The following is a 27,267-nucleotide window of genomic DNA, read 5'->3' as shown; positions in this document are numbered from 1 at the left end:
AGACGAATGCATCGATGCACCACACTGCGATCCAATACATCGGTGAATCGTTACACGTGACTAGAAATAAACATTACTCATAGTAATTACCTTGACCTATTCTCAAGTTCACATATGTTAAATTATGGTATGTTAAAAGATTTGTTTTCAAGTTCAAGAAGACCCAGAGGCCTGATATTTTGTCAGAAGGTAGAATGCCATCATCTTTCCAAATAATAAATGACTTCTTTATCTGTTTTGAAGGTCACAGCGGTCACTGTCAAGTACATGTATGTTAAAATGATTGATCATTTTCAGAAGACCCATAGTAGTAATATTTGGTAGATACCAGGGCTAAAATATGTATATTTTTGAAGTCCAGGACTATTCGATACTATCTGAACACCTGACTATTTCTGTACTTATGACAAAAAGTGATTTTATGTTTGAAATTCTTTATTATCATGTATTTAACAGAAATCATCAAACTTCAAAGGTATTTTTACCTGTCCATCACATTCGTGAAAGATCTTGTCATCATAGATTACAATAAAAACGACTAGAACACAGTATAGTTCAAATTTACAACTCATAACAAATAGTGAATTTACAATAATCAATACATGATGTAACATATAATCTGAAATATGGATCATGTTAACACAACTGTTTTACAATTTTACTTCATTTCTAATTTCGAAGTCAACAAAATTATAAAACAGGCGAAACTCCATTGTCCTTGACAACAGGCAAAACACCATTGTCCTTGACAACAGGCAAAACTCTACTGTCCTTGACAACAGACAAAACTCTATTGTCTTGACAACAGGCGAAACTCCATTGTCCTTGACAACAGGCAAAACTCCATTGTCCTTGACAACAGGCGAAACTCTATTGTCCTTGACAACAGACAAAACTATTGTCTTGACAAGAGGCGAAACACCATTGTCCTTGACAAGAGGCGAAACTCTACTGTCCTTGACAACAGACAAAACTCTATTGTCTTGACAACAGGCAAAAACTCCATGTTCTGTCTTTATTTCACAAATCAGTAATATGAATCGGAGTGTCTGACATGCATGTGTTTAACAGATACAATGGGTAAAATGCTTTACTCTTTAAAATGCTTGAAAAAATCATGGAAGACATCTTGATTATATGAAGTCCCCTGCACCAAGTACATATCATTTAGTTCAAATAAATCAGTTTTATATACAAACTGCATTTTATAATAAAATTCTTTGTATATGTATACCCAACTCATATATATTTTAATTAACATAATAAAATTATCAAGATAAAATTCAATAACAAACACTAATTTTACAGTTAAAAGTAAACATCTTTTAAATTACAGCATAAATTTGATAAATACAGCAAATTTGACCATAAAATGACATCACACATGATGTGAATGTTCTTGTATCAGGAACAAAAAGGAAATGTAACAAATGTAGAATTCATTTGAGAAATATCATGATTTACTATGATAAAAAATGTAAGTCTGTAGAACCTGGACATCATTGAGGACATAAGTACATACTGTACACACACACATCTATGTAGGGGCAGATATCCTCTCCACAAGTCATCACAAGGTGATAACAAAATTTAAGTCTAAGGTCAAGGATCTTGGCCAATTCCAAAATATGGCCCCGAAAGCAAGTCTTCAGGGCAAGAACGTTATTTTTTGTGCATTTCTTATCTAACTGAAATCAAATGCTTTTAAATGTTTAATTTTTTTTCTCAAAACTCTCCTAAACCTTACACTATAGTGATCATGACTGTCCCTGATAAGGCAACAAAACTCAATAGTAAATAATCATCAAATATTGATTTTACCTTCATTTTGAATGTGAAATATATCCCATATAAATCACATTACAATGAACTTTGTGAATAGAATGTTTGGTGTGAAAGCTGATCAAGGTTCAAGTTAATCACAAGCCAAACTTTTTCAGGATACAAAGTAGAAGTTCATCCCTCACAAACACAGTATCTCTCAGATTATGGAGCTCAGTATCTGATAAATGAATACATTCCTCCACATATGTGATCTCAGCGTTGAAGCCCAGCAACACACACGAACCCTCGCCATATGTAGAGATGACCACAGCTGCCTCACGGTTTTCATAGCAAGCCAGAACCTCGGAGGTCTGTCCTCCAGTAACTGCCACATCCTCTTTCTGATGGCTGAAGCCAAACATTTGAGTAAGGTCTCCACACTTCAAATCCAAGGCAACCAAGCGACCAAGCACAGCATTATCAGCCACATGTGTTGGCTTCAAATTGCAAGTCATTTCTAAAACAATAGAAAGGAAAATCTTTAATTAGGCTTAATTACTCTTTGATAACATTCAGATACTCTCAGAATTTTCCATCTTAACATGATGTACAAGTACTTCAAGGCACTCGGCTGATTTAAATGGTAATTCAGGCTTTCTGTTCATATACAATTCACAGTAAATGGCTTTTATTCTTCAGAGTATATTCGACTATTCCAACATTGAGGGCCTCCATTACAAGTGCAGGTAATAAACACTTTCCAGAAATGTAAGTAAGAAGATATTCGTTAGCACATATGTCGTAAACAATGAGGTATACCTGTAGGTATGTAGTAAACAATGAGGTATACCTGTAGGTATGTAGTAAACAATGAGGTATAGTGACCTGTAGGTATGTAGTAAACAATGAGGTATACCTGTAGGTATGTAGTAAACAATGAGGTATACCTGTAGGTATGTAGTAAACAATGATGGTATACCTGTAGGTATGTAGTAAACAATGAGGTATACCTATAGGTGTGTAGTAAACAATGAGGTATACCTGTAGGTATGTAGTAAACAATGATGGTATACCTGTAGGTATGTAGTAAACAATGAGGTATACCTGTAGGGTGTAGTAAACAATGAGGTATACCTGTAGGTATGTAGTAAACAATGAGGTATACCTGTAGGTATGTAGTAAACAATGAGGTATACCTGTAGGTATGTAAACAATGAGGTATACCTGTAGGTATGTAGTAAACAATGAGGTATACCTGTAGGTATGTAGTAAACAATGAGGTATACCTGTAGGTATGTAGTAAACAATGAGGGTATACCTGTAGGTATGTAGTAAACAATGAGGTATACCTGTAGGTATGTAGTAAACAATGAGGTATACCTGTAGGTATGTAGTAAACAATGAGGTATACCTGTAGGTATGTAGTAAACAATGAGGTATACCTGTAGGTATGTAGTAAACAATGAGGTATACCTGTAGGTATGTAGTAAACAATGAGGTATACCTGTAGGTATGTAGTAAACAATGAGGTATACCTGTAGGTATGTAGTAAACAATGAGGTATACCTGTAGGTATGTAGTAAACAATGAGGGTATACTTGTAGGTATGTAGTAAACAATGATGGTATATACCTGTAGGTGATGCTGACTGTAGGTACGTTGTAAACATTCTGGGCACATTCCCCATCATCATGACCACCCCTCCGTTGTTTATAAATCCATGTATATTTGTAAAGGTCTGGTGAGCACGGCTGATATCCTCGGTATTCAGGACAATCTCTCCTATAGCCAACATAGCGGCGTCTTTTTTCCAAAGTCCTGTTAACAAACACCCCTTGATATTTTGTTTTTCTATTATTATACATATCTACTAGATGGCTATTCTCTTGTCACCATTGGCAGCATCAATGATCTGGACAGACACGTGACAGAAATAGAATAAAGTAAGCAATGAATCAAATAGATCTGGTGTTTATTGATCATTTTACAATAATACATTTCTGCTATTGTTTTCTTCAAGAAAGAGCTGGAGAGGTAAATAAGTACCCAAAAAGGGTTATCCCCCCATTTTATAACTGCCAAAGCTATCGATAGTTCATTAACCAAATATTCTCTTCTCAAGGAATGAAAAAAAATCCTCTATTTCCAATCCATGTATCGCATGGAAATATTGCTTTTTAAATAGTTTTACTAAATGCAACCCCTCTTGTATTTTTAATACTTTACTTTATTTTTAATACCTTACTTTACTTTTAATGAAGTTAAGTTGATAAAAATAACCAGTATATATTTAATTGCAAAGTACAAATTTAAAATGGTTGAACTCAACAAAACTATACACAGGACTGACCTTCCGCCATCTTGGAATCACTGAGAAAGGTCACGGTCGTGTGAGTCGTGTTCACAAGCGATAACATACATCTGAGCAGGGCTGCAGAGCTCCAAGGACAGGCCATCTTGCCATTGTACACATACACAGTAGAGGTCGAACAAGGTCGTATGGAGTAGTGGTCTGACATGGCTGTCAATACCTCACCTCTGTCATCTGTCGGTAAATAGATACCTCAACAACTCGTGATCAATTCACACTGACAAGATATAGGAAGTAAACAGTGTGTGTTCATGGTGGTATGAATACAACGGGAAAATATTCTCAATGCAGCTACATAAACTTTAAACAAAAGTTTAATAAGACAATGATGAAATATTCCTCTCTGTAGCAAGATTGAAAGTCACCCTCTTGGTTGTGTCTGTCCACCATTACTTTAGTATAAAAGCAAGGAGGGATTACTATCAAGTAGATCTATGTACATTTTCATTTTGTATAAGTATCTTAGGAAGTTATCGTCTACAAAATAATCAACAACACCATCGTGGTCAAACCTGGTCATACAACTGGTACCTGTCTAGGTTTTCAAAACTGGTCATATTTTTAGCCCACCATCATCAGATGGTGGGCTATTCAAATCGCCCTGCGTCCGTGGTCCGTCGTCCGTCCGTCCCTCCGTCCGTCCGTCCGTCCCTCCGTCCGTCCGTCCGTCCCTCCGTCCGTCCGTCCGTCCGTAAACAATTCTTGTTATCGCTAATCCTCAGAAAGTACTGAAGGGATCTTTCTCAAATTTCATTTGTAGGTTCCCCTTGGTGCCTAGTTATGCATATTGCATTTTGAGACCAATCGGAAAACAACATGGCCGACAGGCAGCCATCTTGGATTTTGACAATTGAAGTTTGTTATCGCTATTTCTCAGAAAGTGCTGAAGGGATCTTTCTCAGATTTCATATGTAGGTTCCCCTTAGTGCCTAGTTATGCATATTGCATTTTGAGACTAATCAGAAAACAACATGGCCGACAGGCAGCCATCTTGGATTTTGACAATTGAAGTTTGTTATCGCTATTTCTCAGAAAGTACTGAAGGGATCTTTCTCAAATTTCATATGTAGGTTCCTCTTGTTGCCTAGTTATGCATATTGCATTTTTAGACCAATCCGAAAACAACATGGCCGACAGGCAGCCATCTTGGATTTTGACAATTGATGTTTGTTATCGCTATTTCTCAGAAAGTACTGAAGGGATCTTTCTCAAATTTCATATGTAGGTTCATCTTGGTGGCTAGTTTTGTATATTGCATTTTGAGACCAAATGGAAAACAACATGGCCGACAGGCAGCCATCTTGGATTTCGACAATTGAAGTTTGTTATTGCTATTTCTCAGAAAGTACTGAAGGGATCACTCTCAAATTTCATATGTAGGTTCCCCTTGGTGCCTAGTTATGCATATTGCATTTTGAGACCAATCGGAAAACAATATGGCCGACAGGCAGCCATCTTGGATTTTGACAATTGAAGTTTGTTATCGCTATTTCTCAGAAAGTACTGAAGGGATCTTTCTCAAATTTCATATGTAGGTTCCCCTTGGTGCTTAGTTATGCGTATTGCATTTTGAGACCAATTGGAAAACAATATGGCCGACAGGCAGCCATCTTGGATTTCGACAATTGAAGTTTGTTATTGCTATTTCTCAGAAAGTACTAAAGAGATCTTTCTCAAATTTCATATGTAGGTTCCACTTGGTGCCTAGTTATGCATATTGCAGTTTGAGACCAATCAGAAAACAACATGGCCGACAGGCAGCCATCTTGGATTTTGACAATTGAAGTTTGTTATCGCTATTTCTCAGAAAGTACTGAAGGGATCTTTCTCAAATTTCATATGTAGGTTCCTCTTGTTGCCTTGTTATGCATATTGCATTTTGAGACCAATCAGAAAACAACATGGCCGACAGGTAGCCATCTTGGATATTGACAATTGAAGTTTGTTATCGCTATTTCTCAGAAAGTACAGAAGGGATCTTTCTCAAATTTCATATGTAGGTTCCCCTTGGTGCCTAGTTATGCATATTGCATTTTGAAACTAATCAGAAAACAACATGGCCGACAGGCAGCCATCTTGGATTTTGACAATTGAAGTTTGTTATCGCTATTTCTCAGAAAGCACTCAAGGGATCTTTCTCAAATTTCATATGTAGGTTCCCCTTGGTGCTTAGTTATGCGTATTGCATTTTGAGACCAATTGGAAAACAATATGGCCGACAGGCAGCCATCTTGGATTTCGACAATTGAAGTTTGTTATTGCTATTTCTCAGAAAGTACTAAAGAGATCTTTCTCAAATTTCATATGTAGGTTCCACTTGGTGCCTAGTTATGCATATTGCATTTTGAGACCAATCGGAAAACAACATGGCCGACAGGCAGCCATCTTGGATTTTGACATTTGAAGTTTGTTATCGCTATTTCTCAGAAAGTACTGAAGGGATCTTTCTCAAATTTCATATGTAGGTTCCCCTCAGTGCCTAGTTTTGCATATTGGGACCAATCCAAAAACATGGTCGACAGATCTTAAATTTTATATATAGTTTCCCCTTGTTTGAAAAGTACTAGCTATAGAGGGCTGTTTCTGTATTTACACAGATTAGGATTAGTAAGAAGGGAAAAGTAGAGAAAAGATCAATCTGACATGGAACCTATGAAGATCATTCAATGGTGGGCGCCAAGATCCCTCTGGGATCTCTTGTTATAACTATTAACAGGTGGCATGCATCAACAGGTGATCTCTATTGTGAGGTGGTCACTATTGTGAGGTGGTTACTATTGTCATATGGTCACTATAGTCATGTGGTCACTATTATCAGGTGGTCACTATTGTGATGTGGTCACTATTGTGAGGTGGTCACTATCGTCAGGTGGTCACTATCGTCAGGTGGTCATTATCGTCAGGTGGTTACTATTGTCATGTGATCACTATTGTCAGGTGGTCACTATTGTGAGGTGGTCACTATCGTCAGGTGGTCACTATTGCCAGACAGTCACTATTGTCAGGTGGTCACTATTGTCAGGTGGTCATTATTGTCATGTGATCACTATTGTGAGGTGGTCACTATTGTGAGGTGGTCACTATCGTCAGGTGGTCACTATCGTCAGGTGGTTACTATTGTCATGTGATCACTATTGTCATGTGGTCACTATTGTGAGGTGGTCACTATCGTCATGTGGTCACTATTGTCATGTGATCACTATTGTTATGTGGTCACTATTGTCAGGTGGTCACTATTGTCAGGCAGTCACTATTGTGAGGTGGTCACTATTGTGAGGTGGTTACTATTGTCAGGTGGTCACTATTGTCATGTGGTCACTATTGTGAGGTGGTCACTATTGCCAGGCAGTCACTATTGTCAGGCAGTCACTATTGTCATGTGGTCACTATTGTCATGTGGTCACTATCGTGAGGTGGTTACTATTGTCATGTGGTCACTATTGTCATGTGGTCACTATTGTGAGGTGGTCACTATTGCCAGGCAGTCACTATTGTCAGGTGGTCACTATTGTCAGGTGGTCACTATTGTCATGTGGTCACTATTGTGAGGTGGTCACTATTGTCAGGTGGTCACTATTGTCAGGTGGTCACTATTGTCAGATATTATAGAGTAACACTACAGTTTTGATGGGACTTGAATGTAGAAACCAGAGAGACTTTAATTCACATAATTTATTATATAAAATATAATTCCACAGTTATGATCAGTGTCCATTACTAATATAAACTAGAAAGAACAAGCCAGTATACTTTACCTTTGAGTGTGATGGACCAGTCGTCTCTAGCCAGTATACTTTACCTTTGAGTCTGATGGACCAGTCGTCCAGAAATTCTTCTAGTGTTCCATCTATCACCTTTTCGTCGAGATCACTATGGATCTTGACTTGCTCACCGAGCTGGAAAAGTTGGTATTTTATCGCCCTTTGAAACAAATCTTCCTTTGTGAGAGGTAACAACTCCTCCAGGTATTTGCTCATTTTTGCCAGGAACTGCTCTCTGTTAACAATATTGCCCTGCAGCTGACTGCGGGCGCTGGTTGATATCATATGAAGCTCTGGGTGTCTGCGCACATCAGCATTCAAATTCACACCGATACCAACAATGCACAGGTGTTTTGATTCATCATCTGTCCAGGATGGAAAATAAAATCTTTGAGTGAAATATTGATAAAAGTATTACATCACTTCAGATGCTACTTCATAACAAGAGGCCCAGAGAGCCTGTATTGCTCACCTGGTTTCATGAGATATAAAACAAGAATGATGCTTAAGTATATTTGTCGCTGGTATTGCTATGTCAATATATCATAAGCATTTTATATGGGTACATGTACATTGGTTTTATTGTAATTCTAAAAATGTCAATTTAGCCAAATTGACCCCTTTTGGCCCCGCCCCTCAGGCCCCCTGGGGGGTTAACCCCAACATTTGTACAATTTTGAATACCCACCCCATAACCATGCTACCATACAAATGTGGTTTTTATGTCAGAAAGTACAATTAATCCATAAAATGAAATTGACTTTGACCACAACCCCATAGGGATTGCTACCACACAAATGTGAGTGATATCAATTGCTTAGTTTCAGAGAAACCAATTGACCCCTTATGACCCCGACCTCTGCCCCCGGGGGGGTCAGCTCCTTCCTTTAAACAATTTTGAACCCCTACCACAAAAGGATGCTACCAGTGCTATATGAGTTATATCCATTATTTAGTTTCAAAGAAGAAGTTATTTAAACAAATTGACCACTTTCGGCCCTGCCCCTCAGGACCCCGGTGGGTCAGCCCCACCATTTGAACAATTTTGAATCCCTACCCCAAGGGAATGCTACATGCAGTCAAATATGACAGATATTGATTGCTCAGTTTCAGAGGAGAAGTTGTTTACCCCCGGTATATCAATTCTGCCAAACTGACCCCTTCTGGCCCCGCTGGGGGGTGTCATCCCTGTCATTTGTACAATTTTGAATCCCTACCCCAAGGGGGTGCTACCAGGCAAATATGAACATTATTCATGGTTTAGTTTCAGAAAAGTAGTTGTTTATATCAATTTAGCCAATTTGACCCCGTTTGGCCCCTCCCACCAGCCCCCCAGGGGGGTTAGCCACACCATTTGTTTTAAATTTTGAATCCCGACCCCAAAGGGATGCTCACAGTCAAATATGAGCGATATCCATTGCTGAGTTTCAGAGGAGAAGTTGTTTATATCAATTTAGCCAAATCGACTCTGTTTCGCCCCACTCCTCAGCTCCCCAGGGGTTCCGCCCTGTCATTTGTACAATTTTGAATCCCTGCCCCAAGGGAATGCTACCAGGCAAATATGAGCGATATCCATTGCTTAGTTTCAGAGAAGAAGTCGTTTATATCAATTTAGCCAAATTGAGCCCATTTGGCCCCGCCTCCCAAGACCCCCGGGGGTCAGCCTCACCATTTGTACAATTTTGAGTCCCCCCCCCCCCCCCACCATAGGGATGGTTTTGATCAAATTTGGTTTAATTCTGATCAGTGGTTATGAAGAAGAAGTCAATTGTTGACGGACGGACGGACGACAGACGCCACGGTACAGCATAAGCTCACCTTGGTCGTTCAGACCAGGTGAGCTAAAAACTATCAACAAACAAGAACTGTCGTCAGGATGGCTGCCTAAAACCCCCCACAATCTGCACAAGTCAGTGGTGAATTGGAACTCTTAATTAGAGGCTAACTAAGATAACCCAGTAATATAGTGACCAGTTGCCATAGCAACCATAATTTTGAGGAAAAGGAAATGAGATGCACATCTACACATGGTCCTCTATATTTGTGTGAAGTTTCATTGAAATCGGCCCTTCTGTTTAGGAGGAGTTGTCCGGACAAACTTAAAGTTATGGTTCTTATCGGAAAACCTGTTTATAGTGACCAGTTGCCATAGCAACCATAATTTTGAGAAAAAGAAAGTGGCATGCACATCTACACATGGTCCTCTATATTTGTGTGAAGTTTCATTGAAATCGGCCCTTCTGTTTAGGAGGAGTTGTCCGGACAAACTTAAAGTTATGGTTCTCATTGGAAAACCTGTTTATAGTGACCAGTTGCCATAGCAACCATAATTTTGAGAAGAAGAAATTGGCATGCACATCTACACATGATCATTAATATATGTGTGAAGTTTCATTGGAATCGTTCCATCAGTTACAGACAACCTGATTCCATTCCCCCCCCCTAACTTCATTGCGGGGGTATAACAAGAATTCCACGGAAATGGATGTGTCACCTGCACAGCAAGCTAGGATTTGAATTTTAAAAATCAAACTGATCTGCTTTGCAAATCAAAACAAGTTTCATGCAAAATTTAAGTGTTTTTTATACAGAAACCAGAAAACACTATTTTAATATAAAGTTTTAGGTTGATTGACCCAAAGGGAACTGGACAGATTTTCTATTTATTTACAGTGACCGTGACTTTCGAGCCTGAAAAGCAATCCCAAGAAAGCACTTTTGATAAGGTCACACAAACACTGTAGTGAGACTTACACAGACACTGTAGTGAGACTTACACAGACACTGTAGTGAGACTTACAGACACTGTAGTGAGACTTACACAGACACTGTAGTGAGACTTACACAGACACTGTAGTGAGACTTACACAGACATTGTAGTGAGACTTACACAGACATTGTAGTGAGACTTACACAGACACTGTAGTGAGACTTACACAGACACTGTAGTGAGACTTACAGACACTGTAGTGAGACTTACACAGACACTGTAGTGAGACTTACATAGACACTGTAGTGAGACTTACATAGACACTGTAGTGAGACTTACAGACACTGTAGTGAGACTTACATAGACACTGTAGTGAGACTTACAGACATTGTAGTGAGACTTACAGACACTGTAGTGAGACTTACACAGACACTGTAGTGAGACTTACACAGACATTGTAGTGAGACTTACACAGACACTGTAGTGAGACTTACAGAGACATTGTAGTGAGACTTACAGAGACATTGTAGTGAGACTTACAGAGACACTGTAGTGAGACTTACACAGACACTGTAGTGAGACTTACACAGACACTGTAGTGAGAGTTACAGACATTGTAGTGAGACTTACACAGACACTGTAGTGAGTCTTACACAGACACTGTAGTGAGACTTACAGACACTGTAGTGAGACTTACACAGACACTGTAGTGAGACTTACACTGACATTGTAGTGAGACTTACACAGACATTGTAGTGAGACTTACACAGACATTGTAGTGAGACTTACACAGACATTGTAGTGAGACTTACACAGACATTGTAGTGAGACTTACACTGACACTGTAGTGAGACTTACACTGACACTGTAGTGAGACTTACACAGACATTGTAGTGAGACTTACACTGACACTGTAGTGAGACTTACACAGACATTGTAGTGAGACTTACACAGACATTGTAGTGAGACTTACACAGACACTGTAGTGAGACTTACAGACACTGTAGTGAGACTTACACTGACACTGTAGTGAGACTTACACAGACACTGTAGTGAGACTTACAGAGACATTGTAGTGAGACTTACAGACACTGTAGTGAGACTTACAGACACTGTAGTGAGACTTACAGACACTGTAGTGAGACTTACAGACACTGTAGTGAGACTTACACAGACACTGTAGTGAGACTTACACAGACATTGTAGTGAGACTTACACAGACATTGTAGTGAGACTTACACAGACACTGTAGTGAGACTTACAGAGACATTGTAGTGAGACTTACAGAGACATTGTAGTGAGACTTACAGAGACACTGTAGTGAGACTTACACAGACACTGTAGTGAGACTTACAGACATTGTAGTGAGACTTACAGACATTGTAGTGAGACTTACACAGACATTGTAGTGAGACTTACACAGACACTGTAGTGAGACTTACACAGACACTGTAGTGAGACTTACAGACACTGTAGTGAGACTTACACAGACACTGTAGTGAGACTTACACAGACACTGTAGTGAGACTTACACAGACACTGTAGTGAGACTTACAGACATTGTAGTGAGACTTACACAGACACTGTAGTGAGACTTACAGACATTGTAGTGAGACTTACACAGACACTGTAGTGAGACTTACACAGACATTGTAGTGAGACTTACACAGACATTGTAGTGAGACTTACACAGACACTGTAGTGAGACTTACAGAGACATTGTAGTGAGACTTACAGAGACATTGTAGTGAGACTTACAGGGACATTGTAGTGAGACTTACACAGACACTGTAGTGAGACTTACACAGACATTGTAGTGAGACTTACAGACACTGTAGTGAGACTTACACAGACACTGTAGTGAGACTTACAGACACTGTAGTGAGACTTACACAGACACTGTAGTGAGACTTACAGACATTGTAGTGAGACTTACACAGACATTGTAGTGAGACTTACACAGACATTGTAGTGAGACTTACACAGACACTGTAGTGAGACTTACACAGACATTGTAGTGAGACTTACACAGACACTGTAGTGAGACTTACAGACATTGTAGTGAGACTTACAGACACTGTAGTGAGACTTACACAGACATTGTAGTGAGACTTACACAGACACTGTAGTGAGACTTACACAGACACTGTAGTGAGACTTACACAGACACTGTAGTGAGACTTACAGACATTGTAGTGAGACTTACACAGACATTGTAGTGAGACTTACACTGACACTGTAGTGAGACTTACACAGACATTGTAGTGAGACTTACACAGACACTGTAGTGAGACTTACACAGACATTGTAGTGAGACTTACACAGACATTGTAGTGAGACTTACACAGACACTGTAGTGAGACTTACAGAGACATTGTAGTGAGACTTACAGAGACATTGTAGTGAGACTTACAGAGACACTGTAGTGAGACTTACACAGACACTGTAGTGAGACTTACACAGACACTGTAGTGAGACTTACACAGACACTGTAGTGAGACTTACACAGACATTGTAGTGAGACTTACACAGACATTGTAGTGAGACTTACACAGACACTGTAGTGAGACTTACACAGACACTGTAGTGAGACTTACAGACACTGTAGTGAGACTTACACAGACATTGTAGTGAGACTTACACTGACACTGTAGTGAGACTTACACAGACATTGTAGTGAGACTTACACAGACACTGTAGTGAGACTTACACTGACACTGTAGTGAGACTTACACAGACATTGTAGTGAGACTTACACAGACACTGTAGTGAGACTTACACAGACATTGTAGAGAGACTTACACAGACATTGTAGTGAGACTTACACAGACACTGTAGTGAGACTTACAGAGACATTGTAGTGAGACTTACAGAGACATTGTAGTGAGACTTACAGAGACACTGTAGTGAGACTTACAGACATTGTAGTGAGACTTACACAGACACTGTAGTGAGACTTACAGACATTGTAGTGAGACTTACACAGACACTGTAGTGAGACTTACACAGACATTGTAGTGAGACTTACACAGACATTGTAGTGAGACTTACACAGACATTGTAGTGAGACTTACAGACATTGTAGTGAGACTTACACAGACACTGTAGTGAGACTTACAGACACTGTAGTGAGACTTACACAGACACTGTAGTGAGACTTACACAGACATTGTAGTGAGACTTACAGACATTGTAGTGAGACTTACACAGACACTGTAGTGAGACTTACACAGACATTGTAGTGAGACTTACACAGACATTGTAGTGAGACTTACACAGACACTGTAGTGAGACTTACAGAGACATTGTAGTGAGACTTACAGAGACATTGTAGTGAGACTTACACAGACATTGTAGTGAGACTTACACAGACATTGTAGTGAGACTTACACAGACAGTGTAGTGAGACTTACACAGACACTGTAGTAAGACTTACAGACACTGTAGTGAGACTTACACAGACACTGTAGTGAGACTTACATAGACACTGTAGTGAGACTTACATAGACACTGTAGTGAGACTTACAGACACTGTAGTGAGACTTACATAGACACTGTAGTGAGACTTACAGACATTGTAGTGAGACTTACAGACACTGTAGTGAGACTTACACAGACACTGTAGTGAGACTTACACAGACACTGTAGTGAGACTTACACAGACACTGTAGTGAGAGTTACAGACATTGTAGTGAGACTTACACAGACACTGTAGTGAGTCTTACACAGACACTGTAGTGAGACTTACAGACACTGTAGTGAGACTTACACAGACACTGTAGTGAGACTTACACTGACACTGTAGTGAGACTTACACAGACATTGTAGTGAGACTTACACAGACATTGTAGTGAGACTTACACAGACATTGTAGTGAGACTTACACTGACACTGTAGTGAGACTTACACAGACATTGTAGTGAGACTTACACAGACATTGTAGTGAGACTTACAGAGACATTGTAGTGAGACTTACACAGACATTGTAGTGAGACTTACACAGACATTGTAGTGAGACTTACACAGACACTGTAGTGAGACTTACACAGACACTGTAGTGAGACTTACAGACATTGTAGTGAGACTTACACAGACATTGTAGTGAGACTTACACAGACACTGTAGTGAGACTTACACAGACACTGTAGTGAGACTTACAGACACTGTAGTGAGACTTACACAGACACTGTAGTGAGACTTACACAGACACTGTAGTGAGACTTACACAGACATTGTAGTGAGACTTACAGACATTGTAGTGAGACTTACACAGACACTGTAGTGAGACTTACACAGACATTGTAGTGAGACTTACACAGACATTGTAGTGAGACTTACACAGACACTGTAGTGAGACTTACAGAGACATTGTAGTGAGACTTACAGAGACATTGTAGTGAGACTTACACAGACATTGTAGTGAGACTTACACAGACATTGTAGTGAGACTTACACAGACAGTGTAGTGAGACTTACACAGACACTGTAGTGAGACTTACAGACACTGTAGTGAGACTTACACAGACACTGTAGTGAGACTTACATAGACACTGTAGTGAGACTTACATAGACACTGTAGTGAGACTTACAGACACTGTAGTGAGACTTACATAGACACTGTAGTGAGACTTACAGACATTGTAGTGAGACTTACAGACACTGTAGTGAGACTTACACAGACACTGTAGTGAGACTTACACAGACACTGTAGTGAGACTTACACAGACACTGTAGTGAGAGTTACAGACATTGTAGTGAGACTTACACAGACACTGTAGTGAGTACTTACACAGACACTGTAGTGAGACTTACAGACACTGTAGTGAGACTTACACAGACACTGTAGTGAGACTTACACTGACACTGTAGTGAGACTTACACAGACATTGTAGTGAGACTTACACAGACATTGTAGTGAGACTTACACAGACATTGTAGTGAGACTTACACTGACACTGTAGTGAGACTTACACAGACATTGTAGTGAGACTTACACAGACACTGTAGTGAGACTTACAGAGACATTGTAGTGAGACTTACACAGACATTGTAGTGAGACTTACACAGACATTGTAGTGAGACTTACACAGACACTGTAGTGAGACTTACACAGACACTGTAGTGAGACTTACAGACATTGTAGTGAGACTTACACAGACATTGTAGTGAGACTTACACAGACACTGTAGTGAGACTTACACAGACACTGTAGTGAGACTTACAGACACTGTAGTGAGACTTACACAGACACTGTAGTGAGACTTACACAGACACTGTAGTGAGACTTACAGACATTGTAGTGAGACTTACACAGACACTGTAGTGAGACTTACAGACATTGTAGTGAGACTTACACAGACACTGTAGTGAGACTTACACAGACATTGTAGTGAGACTTACACAGACATTGTAGTGAGACTTACACAGACATTGTAGTGAGACTTACAGACATTGTAGTGAGACTTACACAGACACTGTAGTGAGACTTACAGACACTGTAGTGAGACTTACACAGACACTGTAGTGAGACTTACACAGACATTGTAGTGAGACTTACAGACATTGTAGTGAGACTTACACAGACACTGTAGTGAGACTTACACAGACATTGTAGTGAGACTTACACAGACATTGTAGTGAGACTTACACAGACACTGTAGTGAGACTTACAGAGACATTGTAGTGAGACTTACAGAGACATTGTAGTGAGACTTACAGAGACACTGTAGTGAGACTTACACAGACATTGTAGTGAGACTTACACAGACACTGTAGTGAGACTTACAGACACTGTAGTGAGACTTACACAGACACTGTAGTGAGACTTACACTGACACTGTAGTGAGACTTACACAGACATTGTAGTGAGACTTACACAGACATTGTAGTGAGACTTACACAGACACTGTAGTGAGACTTACACTGACACTGTAGTGAGACTTACAGAGACATTGTAGTGAGACTTACAGAGACATTGTAGTGAGACTTACAGAGACACTGTAGTGAGACTTACACAGACACTGTAGTGAGACTTACACAGACACTGTAGTGAGACTTACACAGACACTGTAGTGAGACTTACAGACACTGTAGTGAGACTTACACAGACACTGTAGTGAGACTTACACTGACACTGTAGTGAGACTTACACAGACATTGTAGTGAGACTTACACAGACATTGTAGTGAGACTTACACAGACACTGTAGTGAGACTTACACTGACACTGTAGTGAGACTTACACAGACATTGTAGTGAGACTTACACAGACACTGTAGTGAGACTTACACAGACACTGTAGTGAGACTTACACAGACATTGTAGTGAGACTTACACAGACATTGTAGTGAGACTTACACAGACACTGTAGTGAGACTTACAGAGACATTGTAGTGAGACTTACAGAGACATTGTAGTGAGACTTACAGAGACACTGTAGTGAGACTTACACAGACACTGTAGTGAGACTTACACAGACATTGTAGTGAGACTTACAGAGACATTGTAGTGAGACTTACACAGACACTGTAGTGAGACTTACACAGACACTGTAGTGAGACTTACAGACATTGTAGTGAGACTTACACAGACATTGTAGTGAGACTTACACAGACACTGTAGTGAGACTTACACAGACACTGTAGTGAGACTTACAGACACTGTAGTGAGACTTACACAGACACTGTAGTGAGACTTACACAGACACTGTAGTGAGACTTACACAGACATTGTAGTGAGACTTACACAGACACTGTAGTGAGACTTACAGACATTGTAGTGAGACTTACACAGACACTGTAGTGAGACTTACACAGACATTGTAGTGAGACTTACAGACATTGTAGTGAGACTTACAGACATTGTAGTGAGACTTACAGACATTGTAGTGAGACTTACAGACACTGTAGTGAGACTTACAGACACTGTAGTGAGACTTACACAGACACTGTAGTGAGACTTACACAGACACTGTAGTGAGACTTACAGACACTGTAGTGAGACTTACACAGACATTGTAGTGAGACTTACAGACACTGTAGTGAGACTTACACAGACACTGTAGTGAGACTTACAGACACTGTAGTGAGACTTACACAGACACTGTAGTGAGACTTACACAGACACTGTAGTGAGACTTACAGACACTGTAGTGAGACTTACAGACACTGTAGTGAGACTTACACAGACATTGTAGTGAGACTTACACAGACATTGTAGTGAGACTTACAGACACTGTAGTGAGACTTACACAGACACTGTAGTGAGACTTACACAGACACTGTAGTGAGACTTACACAGACACTGTAGTGAGACTTACACAGACACTGTAGTGAGACTTACACAGACATTGTAGTGAGACTTACACAGACACTGTAGTGAGACTTACACAGACATTGTAGTGAGACTTACAGACACTGTAGTGAGACTTACACAGACACTGTAGTGAGACTTACAGACACTGTAGTGAGACTTACACAGACACTGTAGTGAGACTTACAGACATTGTAGTGAGACTTACACAGACATTGTAGTGAGACTTACACAGACATTGTAGTGAGACTTACACAGACACTGTAGTGAGACTTACACAGACATTGTAGTGAGACTTACACAGACACTGTAGTGAGACTTACAGACATTGTAGTGAGACTTACAGACACTGTAGTGAGACTTACACAGACATTGTAGTGAGACTTACACTGACACTGTAGTGAGACTTACACTGACACTGTAGTGAGACTTACACAGACACTGTAGTGAGACTTACAGACATTGTAGTGAGACTTACACAGACATTGTAGTGAGACTTACACTGACACTGTAGTGAGACTTACACAGACATTGTAGTGAGACTTACACAGACACTGTAGTGAGACTTACACAGACATTGTAGAGAGACTTACACAGACATTGTAGTGAGACTTACACAGACACTGTAGTGAGACTTACAGAGACATTGTAGTGAGACTTACAGAGACATTGTAGTGAGACTTACAGGGACACTGTAGTGAGACTTACACAGACACTGTAGTGAGACTTACACAGACACTGTAGTGAGACTTACACAGACACTGTAGTGAGACTTACACAGACATTGTAGTGAGACTTACACAGACATTGTAGTGAGACTTACACAGACACTGTAGTGAGACTTACACAGACACTGTAGTGAGACTTACAGACACTGTAGTGAGACTTACACAGACATTGTAGTGAGACTTACACTGACACTGTAGTGAGACTTACACAGACATTGTAGTGAGACTTACACAGACACTGTAGTGAGACTTACACTGACACTGTAGTGAGACTTACACAGACATTGTAGTGAGACTTACACAGACACTGTAGTGAGACTTACACAGACATTGTAGAGAGACTTACACAGACATTGTAGTGAGACTTACACAGACACTGTAGTGAGACTTACAGAGACATTGTAGTGAGACTTACAGAGACATTGTAGTGAGACTTACAGAGACACTGTAGTGAGACTTACACAGACACTGTAGTGAGACTTACACAGACATTGTAGTGAGACTTACACAGACATTGTAGTGAGACTTACACAGACACTGTAGTGAGACTTACACAGACACTGTAGTGAGACTTACAGACATTGTAGTGAGACTTACACAGACATTGTAGTGAGACTTACACAGACACTGTAGTGAGACTTACACAGACACTGTAGTGAGACTTACAGACACTGTAGTGAGACTTACACAGACACTGTAGTGAGACTTACAGACATTGTAGTGAGACTTACACAGACACTGTAGTGAGACTTACAGACATTGTAGTGAGACTTACACAGACACTGTAGTGAGACTTACACAGACATTGTAGTGAGACTTACACAGACATTGTAGTGAGACTTACACAGACATTGTAGTGAGACTTACAGACATTGTAGTGAGACTTACACAGACACTGTAGTGAGACTTACAGACACTGTAGTGAGACTTACACAGACACTGTAGTGAGACTTACACAGACATTGTAGTGAGACTTACAGACATTGTAGTGAGACTTACAGACACTGTAGTGAGACTTACACAGACATTGTAGTGAGACTTACACAGACACTGTAGTGAGACTTACAGACATTGTAGTGAGACTTACACAGACATTGTAGTGAGACTTACACAGACATTGTAGTGAGACTTACACAGACACTGTAGTGAGACTTACACAGACACTGTAGTGAGACTTACACAGACATTGTAGTGAGACTTACACAGACACTGTAGTGAGACTTACACAGACACTGTAGTGAGACTTACAGACACTGTAGTGAGACTTACACAGACATTGTAGTGAGACTTACACAGACACTGTAGTGAGACTTACAGACATTGTAGTGAGACTTACAGACACTGTAGTGAGACTTACACAGACATTGTAGTGAGACTTACAGACATTGTAGTGAGAATTACACAAACATTGTAGTGAGACTTACAGACACTGTAGTGAGACTTACACAGACACTGTAGTGAGACGTACAGACATTGTAGTGAGACTTACACAGACATTGTAGTGAGACTTACACAGACATTGTAGTGAGACTTACATACATTGTAGTGAGACTTACACAGACATTGTAGTGAGACTTACAGACACTGTAGTGAGACTTACAGACATTGTAGTGAGACTTACACAGACATTGTAGTGAGACTTACACAGACATTGTAGTGAGACTTACAGACACTGTAGTGAGACTTACAGACACTGTAGTGAGAATTACACAGACATTGTAGTGAGACTTACACTGACACTGTAGTGAGACTTACAGACACTGTAGTGAGAATTACACAGACATTGTAGTGAGACTTACACAGACACTGTAGTGAGACTTACACAGACATTGTAGTGAGACTTACACAGACACTGTAGTGAGACTTACAGACATTGTAGTGAGACTTACAGACACTGTAGTGAGACTTACACAGACATTGTAGTGAGACTTACAGACATTGTAGTGAGAATTACACAAACATTGTAGTGAGACTTACAGACACTGTAGTGAGACTTACACAGACACTGTAGTGAGACGTACAGACATTGTAGTGAGACTTACACAGACATTGTAGTGAGACTTACACAGACATTGTAGTGAGACTTACATACATTGTAGTGAGACTTACACAGACATTGTAGTGAGACTTACAGACATTGTAGTGAGAATTACACAGACATTGTAGTGAGACTTACACAGACACTGTAGTGAGACTTACACAGACATTGTAGTGAGACTTACACAGACACTGTCGTGAGACTTACACAGACACTGTAGTGAGACTTACAGACACTGTAGTGAGACTTACACAGACATTGTAGTGAGACTTACAGACATTGTAGTGAGACTTACACAGACACTGTAGTGAGACTTACACAGGTATTGTAGTGAGACTTACAGACACTGTAGTGAGATTTACAGACATTGTAGTGAGACTTACACAAACATTGTAGTGAGACTTACACAAACATTGTAGTGAGACTTACACAGACACTGTAGTGAGACTTCCACAGACATTGTAGTGAGACTTACACAGACACTGTAGTGAGACTTACACAGACATTGTAGTGAGACTTACAGACATTGTAGTGAGACTTACAGACATTGTAGTGAGACTTACACAGACATTGTAGTGAGACTTACAGACATTGTAGTGAGACTTACACAGACATTGTAGTGAGACTTACAGACATTGTAGTGAGACTTACACAGACACTGTAGTGAGACTTACAGACATTGTAGTGAGACTTACACAGACATTGTAGTGAGACTTACACAGACATTGTAGTGAGACTTACACAGACACTGTAGTGAGACTTACACAGACACTGTAGTGAGACTTACACAGACATTGTAGTGAGACTTACACAGACACTGTAGTGAGACTTACAGACACTGTAGTGAGACTTACACAGACACTGTAGTGAGACTTACACAGACACTGTAGTGAGACTTACACAGACATTGTAGTGAGACTTACAGACACTGTAGTGAGAATTACACAGACATTGTAGTGAGACTTACACAGACACTGTAGTGAGACTTACACAGACATTGTAGTGAGACTTACAGACATTGTAGTGAGACTTACAGACATTGTAGTGAGACTTACACAGACATTGTTGTGAGACTTACAGACATTGTAGTGAGACTTACACAGACATTGTAGTGAGACTTACAGACATTGTAGTGAGACTTACACAGACACTGTAGTGAGACTTACAGACATTGTAGTGAGACTTACACAGACATTGTAGTGAGACTTACACAGACATTGTAGTGAGACTTACACAGACACTGTAGTGAGACTTACACAGACACTGTAGTGAGACTTACACAGACATTGTAGTGAGACTTACACAGACACTGTAGTGAGACTTACAGACACTGTAGTGAGACTTACACAGACACTGTAGTGAGACTTACACAGACACTGTAGTGAGACTTACAGACACTGTAGTGAGACTTACACAGACACTGTAGTGAGACTTACACAGACACTGTAGTGAGACTTACACAGACACTGTAGTGAGACTTACACAGACATTGTAGTGAGACTTACAGACACTGTAGTGAGACTTACAGACATTGTAATGAGACTTACACAGACACTGTAGTGAGACTTACACAGACACTGTAGTGAGACTTACACAGACACTGTAGTGAGACTTACAGACACTGTAGTGAGACTTACACAGACATTGTAGTGACACTTACACAGACATTGTAGTGAGACTTACAGACATTGTAGTGAGACTTACACAGACACTGTAGTGAGACTTACACAGACATTGTAGTGAGACTTACAGACATTGTAGTGACACTTACACAGACACTGTAGTGAGACTTACACAGACACTGTAGTGAGACTTACACAGACACTGTAGTGAGACTTACGCAGACACTGTAGTGACACTTACAGACACTGTAGTGAGACTTACACAGACACTGTAGTGACACTTACAGACACTGTAGTGAGACTTACACAGACACTGTAGTGAGACTTACACAGACACTGTAGTGAGACTTACGCAGACACTGTAGTGACACTTACAGACACTGTAGTGAGACTTACACAGACATTGTAGTGAGACTTACACAGACATTGTAGTGAGACTTACACAGACACTGTAGTGAGACTTACAGACATTGTAGTGAGACTTACAGACACTGTAGTGAGACTTACACAGACATTGTAGTGAGACTTACACAGACACTGTAGTGAGACTTACAGACACTGTAGTGAGACTTACAGACACTGTAGTGAGACTTACAGACATTGTAGTGAGACTTACACAGACATTGTAGTGAGACTTACACAGACATTGTAGTGAGACTTACACAGACATTGTAGTGAGACTTACACAGACACTGTAGTGAGACTTACGGTCCAGTGGCCCTTTATCCTCCACCAATATCCCTGCCATTTTATGACCTCTGACCCAGATGTCATTTAACCACTTGATGTTGATATCTTCCACTCCAATGTCCTGTAGAGCCATGAAGACAGACAGAGCGCCGGAAACCTCCATGAGACACTCGTCTTTTACTCTGTCCTAAAACAACACATCTGAACTGTTGTAAAACTTGCCACAAATTCAAAAGGTTTCTTATCCAACATTTTACAACAAGAGAACCCAAAGGAATATTGACGCCCACCATTGAATGATCTTTATAGGTTCAATATCAGATTGATCTTCTCTCTGTTTTTCCCTCCCTCTTACTAATCTGTGTAAATATAGAAACATCCCTCAAGGACTTTTCAAACAAGGGAAACCTATATATGAAATTCGAAATTTAGCGATAATGGCTGTCTGTCAACCTTGTTTTCAGATTGGTCCCAGAATGCAATATGCACAACTTGGGATCAAGGGGAACCTACATATGAAATTTGAGAAAGATCCCTTCAGTACTTTTTGAGAAAAAGCGATAACAAACCTCAATTGTCAAAATTCAAGATGGCTATCTGTCGGCCATGTTGTTATCTGACTGGTCCCAAAATGAAATATGTATAATGAGGGACCAAGGGACACCTGTATATGAAATTTCAGAAAGATCCCTTCAGTTCTTACTAGAGAATAAGGTTGAACATTTGGAAGAAATTAAAGGTGTGTTTTACGAAGTTGTATGCAGCAGATATCCCGTTAAGGAAGATTTTTAAGTAAGATATTCACAGGCTCTAGATATAGTTGGGATGACAAAAACATATTCAGCACAACTTCTGATAGGGGCCATAGCTGCATGTGATAAGTTATCAAACAATACACAAGCATGCTGACGTACATCTGACTATGTCATTCTAATAGATTAAACATATACTGCTGGCCTGGTAGATTATGCTTGTTATGGGTTTTTATTTCAAATGGTTTAACAACAAGATCTGAAATTGTACATTTTAAATAGATGACCTACATTGAACTAAGTCAGTACAATGTTTGTAATCAAAATGTTTTCATTAAGGTCATAAGATTTGAAAATGAAGGTTAATTGCTTCATTAACCAATTATTGAGCCTCTTATAAATAAAATGATACCTCGAGAACAGCTTGTCTATGGTAGATATAGGAGATGTATATGTTCCCTGTGTTCTGTGCATTCCATTTTCGGTTCTTCATTCCTCTAGCTTTAGACTGCTGTTCAGCCATAATGGCAGTACCATTTGGTTTCCCTATTTCAAAATAAATCTAAATCATTCACAAAAGTTTGAACTAATAATATCATTATCTTTAAATTTACATGTATACATTGATATCTCACGTGTAAAAGTGGCGAGTATAGGTCAACTTACAGGCCAGAGGTCAATCTAGCAAGATTTTATTATCAAAATTAGGTAATATTACCCGCAGATGGTGTTTTCCCCTTTGAATAAAAACAAATTCCCCATGCATCAAGAAAAAATCCCATAAAATGAAAAAAATTCTCCAAAACAGGGGAAATCATCCAAAATATGATGAAATATGTAAGAATTACAGCAAAAAATAACTGTAGAATTTTAAAGTTTAAAGAATAATTAATTCAAGACACTGCGGCCCTTCATTTCTCCTAAATTTCATAAAAGGTAGTATTCCGCAAATCCTAGATTAATCTTTGCTAGCAGGAATTTTGCTTCAGCCTTGTGAAGTTTGCTCAGAGAGGGAGAGGTCACTAAATTGAGGCCCAGCTCAGGCAGGGTACCTATTACCACAGGTACAATGATATATGAACTATTTGTTTTTCTTTTTACACATGATTTACATTATACACGTACATCTGTATGTAGTATCCTACCTACCAACAACAGTTAAAGAAATGTCAATTTACCACCCCAGGTCTACAGGTGATGAAATCAGACAAGAGTGACACATGTTTGCAAACACTTTTAAGAAAATATTGTCCCCGTGCCGTGTCATATTTTAAAATTTCATTCGACTGAAAAATTCTATGAGGGTTTGCTGTGTGAATCGAGTCTGAAAATTTTGTAAGTAGGTAACAATGAGGTAACAAAGTTAAAAATGGCTATTTCTATTGCTAGTATTGGCCAGAAAAAATGTAACATGCACCAGGGGTACAAGGGAGTGGTTACCCATCTAAATAGTAAGGTAAGATCTTGTCCCCTTAAGTATTGTAAGGGACATACATACAGGGATTGGAAACTGTCTATCTGTTAGTAATGACATGGCAAGATGATATTGAGTTAAATTCACTACCTTCAAACGATTGGACAAGAATTTTCGGAAAAAAGTGGTTCACAATAAAGTACTGTAGTTAACTGGATGTCATCCCATTACGCGATGACTAACGAATCCGGGTCATTTTGCCCTAGGTTGTTTCACCTTTAATGAAAATTTTAGGACGAAATCCTATTTGGTAATTTCTTTTCATTTTAGTAGCTTTAAGTCACCAATCAACTTTCATTAAAATCAATTTACTGTGTTACGATGTTTTGTTTTCTTGATATATAGGCCTAGTTTGTCTGTTTTTGGCTTCAGTGATAAATGAACAGGTTTGTTCACAGTCTTCCGGTATAAATCATATTGAAAAGAAATGTAAGTTTTGTATGTTTAATAATTTGTATAAAAACATATATCATCTGACGAAAAATTAGGGTGAGCGGGATGGACGAACAGGACTTACTAACAGATAGAGACACTTCCCGATCCCTGTACAAACGTCCCTGTTATAACACACTGCAGTCCTTTAAATTAAAGGTAAGGATACTTCTTCAAAGCAGTGAAAAGAACAGTCCATTTTGACACTATAATGATAGATCGCAAGGGTAATAACATCCAAATACGACCAAATGGCACAATTTAAAGTCAATAATTATATCAATTTTTTTCATGCCATATATTACAATATTTCGGTATTTACTTACTTAATAGAACATCAATTTCAACAAGTTCCTAAAAATCACAATCCGTAATAAATCACTGTGATAATACAAATTAATTAACACTAATTAAGGTGCTTCAGTACACTTGTGCCATGTAGCTTTTGCTAATTTTGCTAATTTACCAAACAGTTTGTAATCAATGATGGAACCCCTCCACAAATATTTTGATGTGATATATTTGTTAAAAATAGAGTTGCATTGATAATTTTCATGATAAAAACGGCTATTTATATTCATGTAAAACAATATCAACTGTCTAATTTGAGCTTTTTCACATTGTTCTTTTTTTTACAAAAATAAAGCCTGGTACGGCATAGATGAACACAAACACAATGATATTATTGTAACTGTTTCACAATTAATTTTTTTTAGATAATCTCTCTGAATTCTTTAGTTTTACATTACACACAAAAAAGGCGTGTAAGTTAACCATACATAGGTAAGCGTGTGGCTAACCCGTGTAGCCATACTACAGTGTGTCTTGATAATGATGACACTGTTACCTGTGCACATGCATTGTCATTCAGACAAAACGTTCGTCGGCTAGTCAACTTTTCTCAAATTTTCATATTCATACATAGTTTACGCGAATTACTGATCAACACTAGTAATTTATTGATATCAACTAGTTGACATAAATATAACAATTATATACTCTTTTAGTAATCCGTTATTATATTTGATGGCATTGAATATTAATGCTGGCGTAATATGGGGAGTACAAGTGTCATGGTCCACCTTAATTGATGACTATACAGAGATTCTGGCTGAAGCTGACGTCAACCTTAGATAAGTTTGTTTACCTTCCTTTGCAGCCTTGAAAGCATCGTCCATTGTTGTTTCCGTTATATCCTTATATATAAATGTCTTTCCAAATTCATTTGCAGTTAGATGTTTCTCGAATTCCGCCACATCAAAAGTATCAAGCGCCATATTTACGTTCCACACTAACCACACGTCAGTTTGCCTGGGTGAAAATGAAAGTAGCTCAACCGGAAGTACAACCACCAGAACTTTGACCTATTTCGTTGCCAGGATCACATGAGCTGTATTCACAATATGTGCAGTCTGTTTCCACAACACACGGGCTAAATAATTAAAACAATATAAGAAAAACTTTCAGAAATAAACTATTAAATCAAGGAAATGATATACAGAATTACAAACTCTGTATATCCTTACATTAGCTACAAGCGTACGTAGTAACGCGAGACTACACGAGAGGTCCAAACTCCCGCGTTTTCGAGATCAAACATAAATAGAAAGGTAAG

General features: G+C 39.2%; 2 protein-coding genes across 11 annotated transcripts in view; one reads left to right on the top strand and one right to left on the bottom strand.

Annotated features, from left to right (window-relative positions):
• Window positions 1-417: 417 nt before the first annotated feature.
• On the bottom strand, window positions 418-27,144 carry LOC117336082. The gene is made up of 7 exons (XM_033896451.1): window positions 26,800-27,144; window positions 24,159-24,292; window positions 23,013-23,181; window positions 7,935-8,261; window positions 4,115-4,309; window positions 3,397-3,582; window positions 418-2,281 (listed from the first exon to the last, which is right to left on the bottom strand). Exons 1-7 carry the CDS (start codon window positions 26,927-26,929, stop codon window positions 1,920-1,922), a joined length of 1,503 nt encoding a protein of 500 aa, XP_033752342.1. The 5' UTR covers window positions 26,930-27,144; the 3' UTR covers window positions 418-1,919.
• A 77-nt stretch (window positions 27,145-27,221) lies between these two features.
• Window positions 27,222-27,267, top strand: part of LOC117335825 (DNA polymerase delta catalytic subunit-like) — a 44,380-nt gene continuing 44,334 nt past the window's right edge. For all 10 annotated transcript variants that reach the window (XM_033896043.1, XM_033896041.1, XM_033896037.1 and 7 more), the window contains exon 1: window positions 27,222-27,262. The gene's annotated coding sequence lies outside the window, so the exon portion shown is untranslated. The remainder of the gene's footprint in view (window positions 27,263-27,267) is intronic.

The sequence above is a fragment of the Pecten maximus genome, chromosome 10 (genome assembly GCF_902652985.1).
Source record: "Pecten maximus chromosome 10, xPecMax1.1, whole genome shotgun sequence".
Taxonomy (NCBI): domain Eukaryota; kingdom Metazoa; phylum Mollusca; class Bivalvia; order Pectinida; family Pectinidae; genus Pecten; species Pecten maximus.
The sequence above is the reverse complement of the archived record's forward strand: the minus strand, read 5'-3'. Positions and strand labels throughout refer to the sequence as shown.

What these genes read in the sequence shown, in the direction of transcription:
- LOC117336082 (XM_033896451.1), bottom strand. Translation starts at nt 26,929, where the DNA reads ATGGCGCTTGATACTTTTGATGTGGCGGAATTCGAGAAACATCTAACT. An exon ending in ATAGACAAGCTGTTCTCGAG is followed by an intron (nt 23,182 to 24,158) that starts GTATCATTTTAT and finishes GTGTTGTTTTAG; the next exon opens with GACAGAGTAAAAGACGAGTG. An exon ending in ACAGTCAGCATCACCTACAG is followed by an intron (nt 2,282 to 3,396) that starts GTATATACCATC and finishes CTATTGTTTTAG; the next exon opens with AAATGACTTGCAATTTGAAG.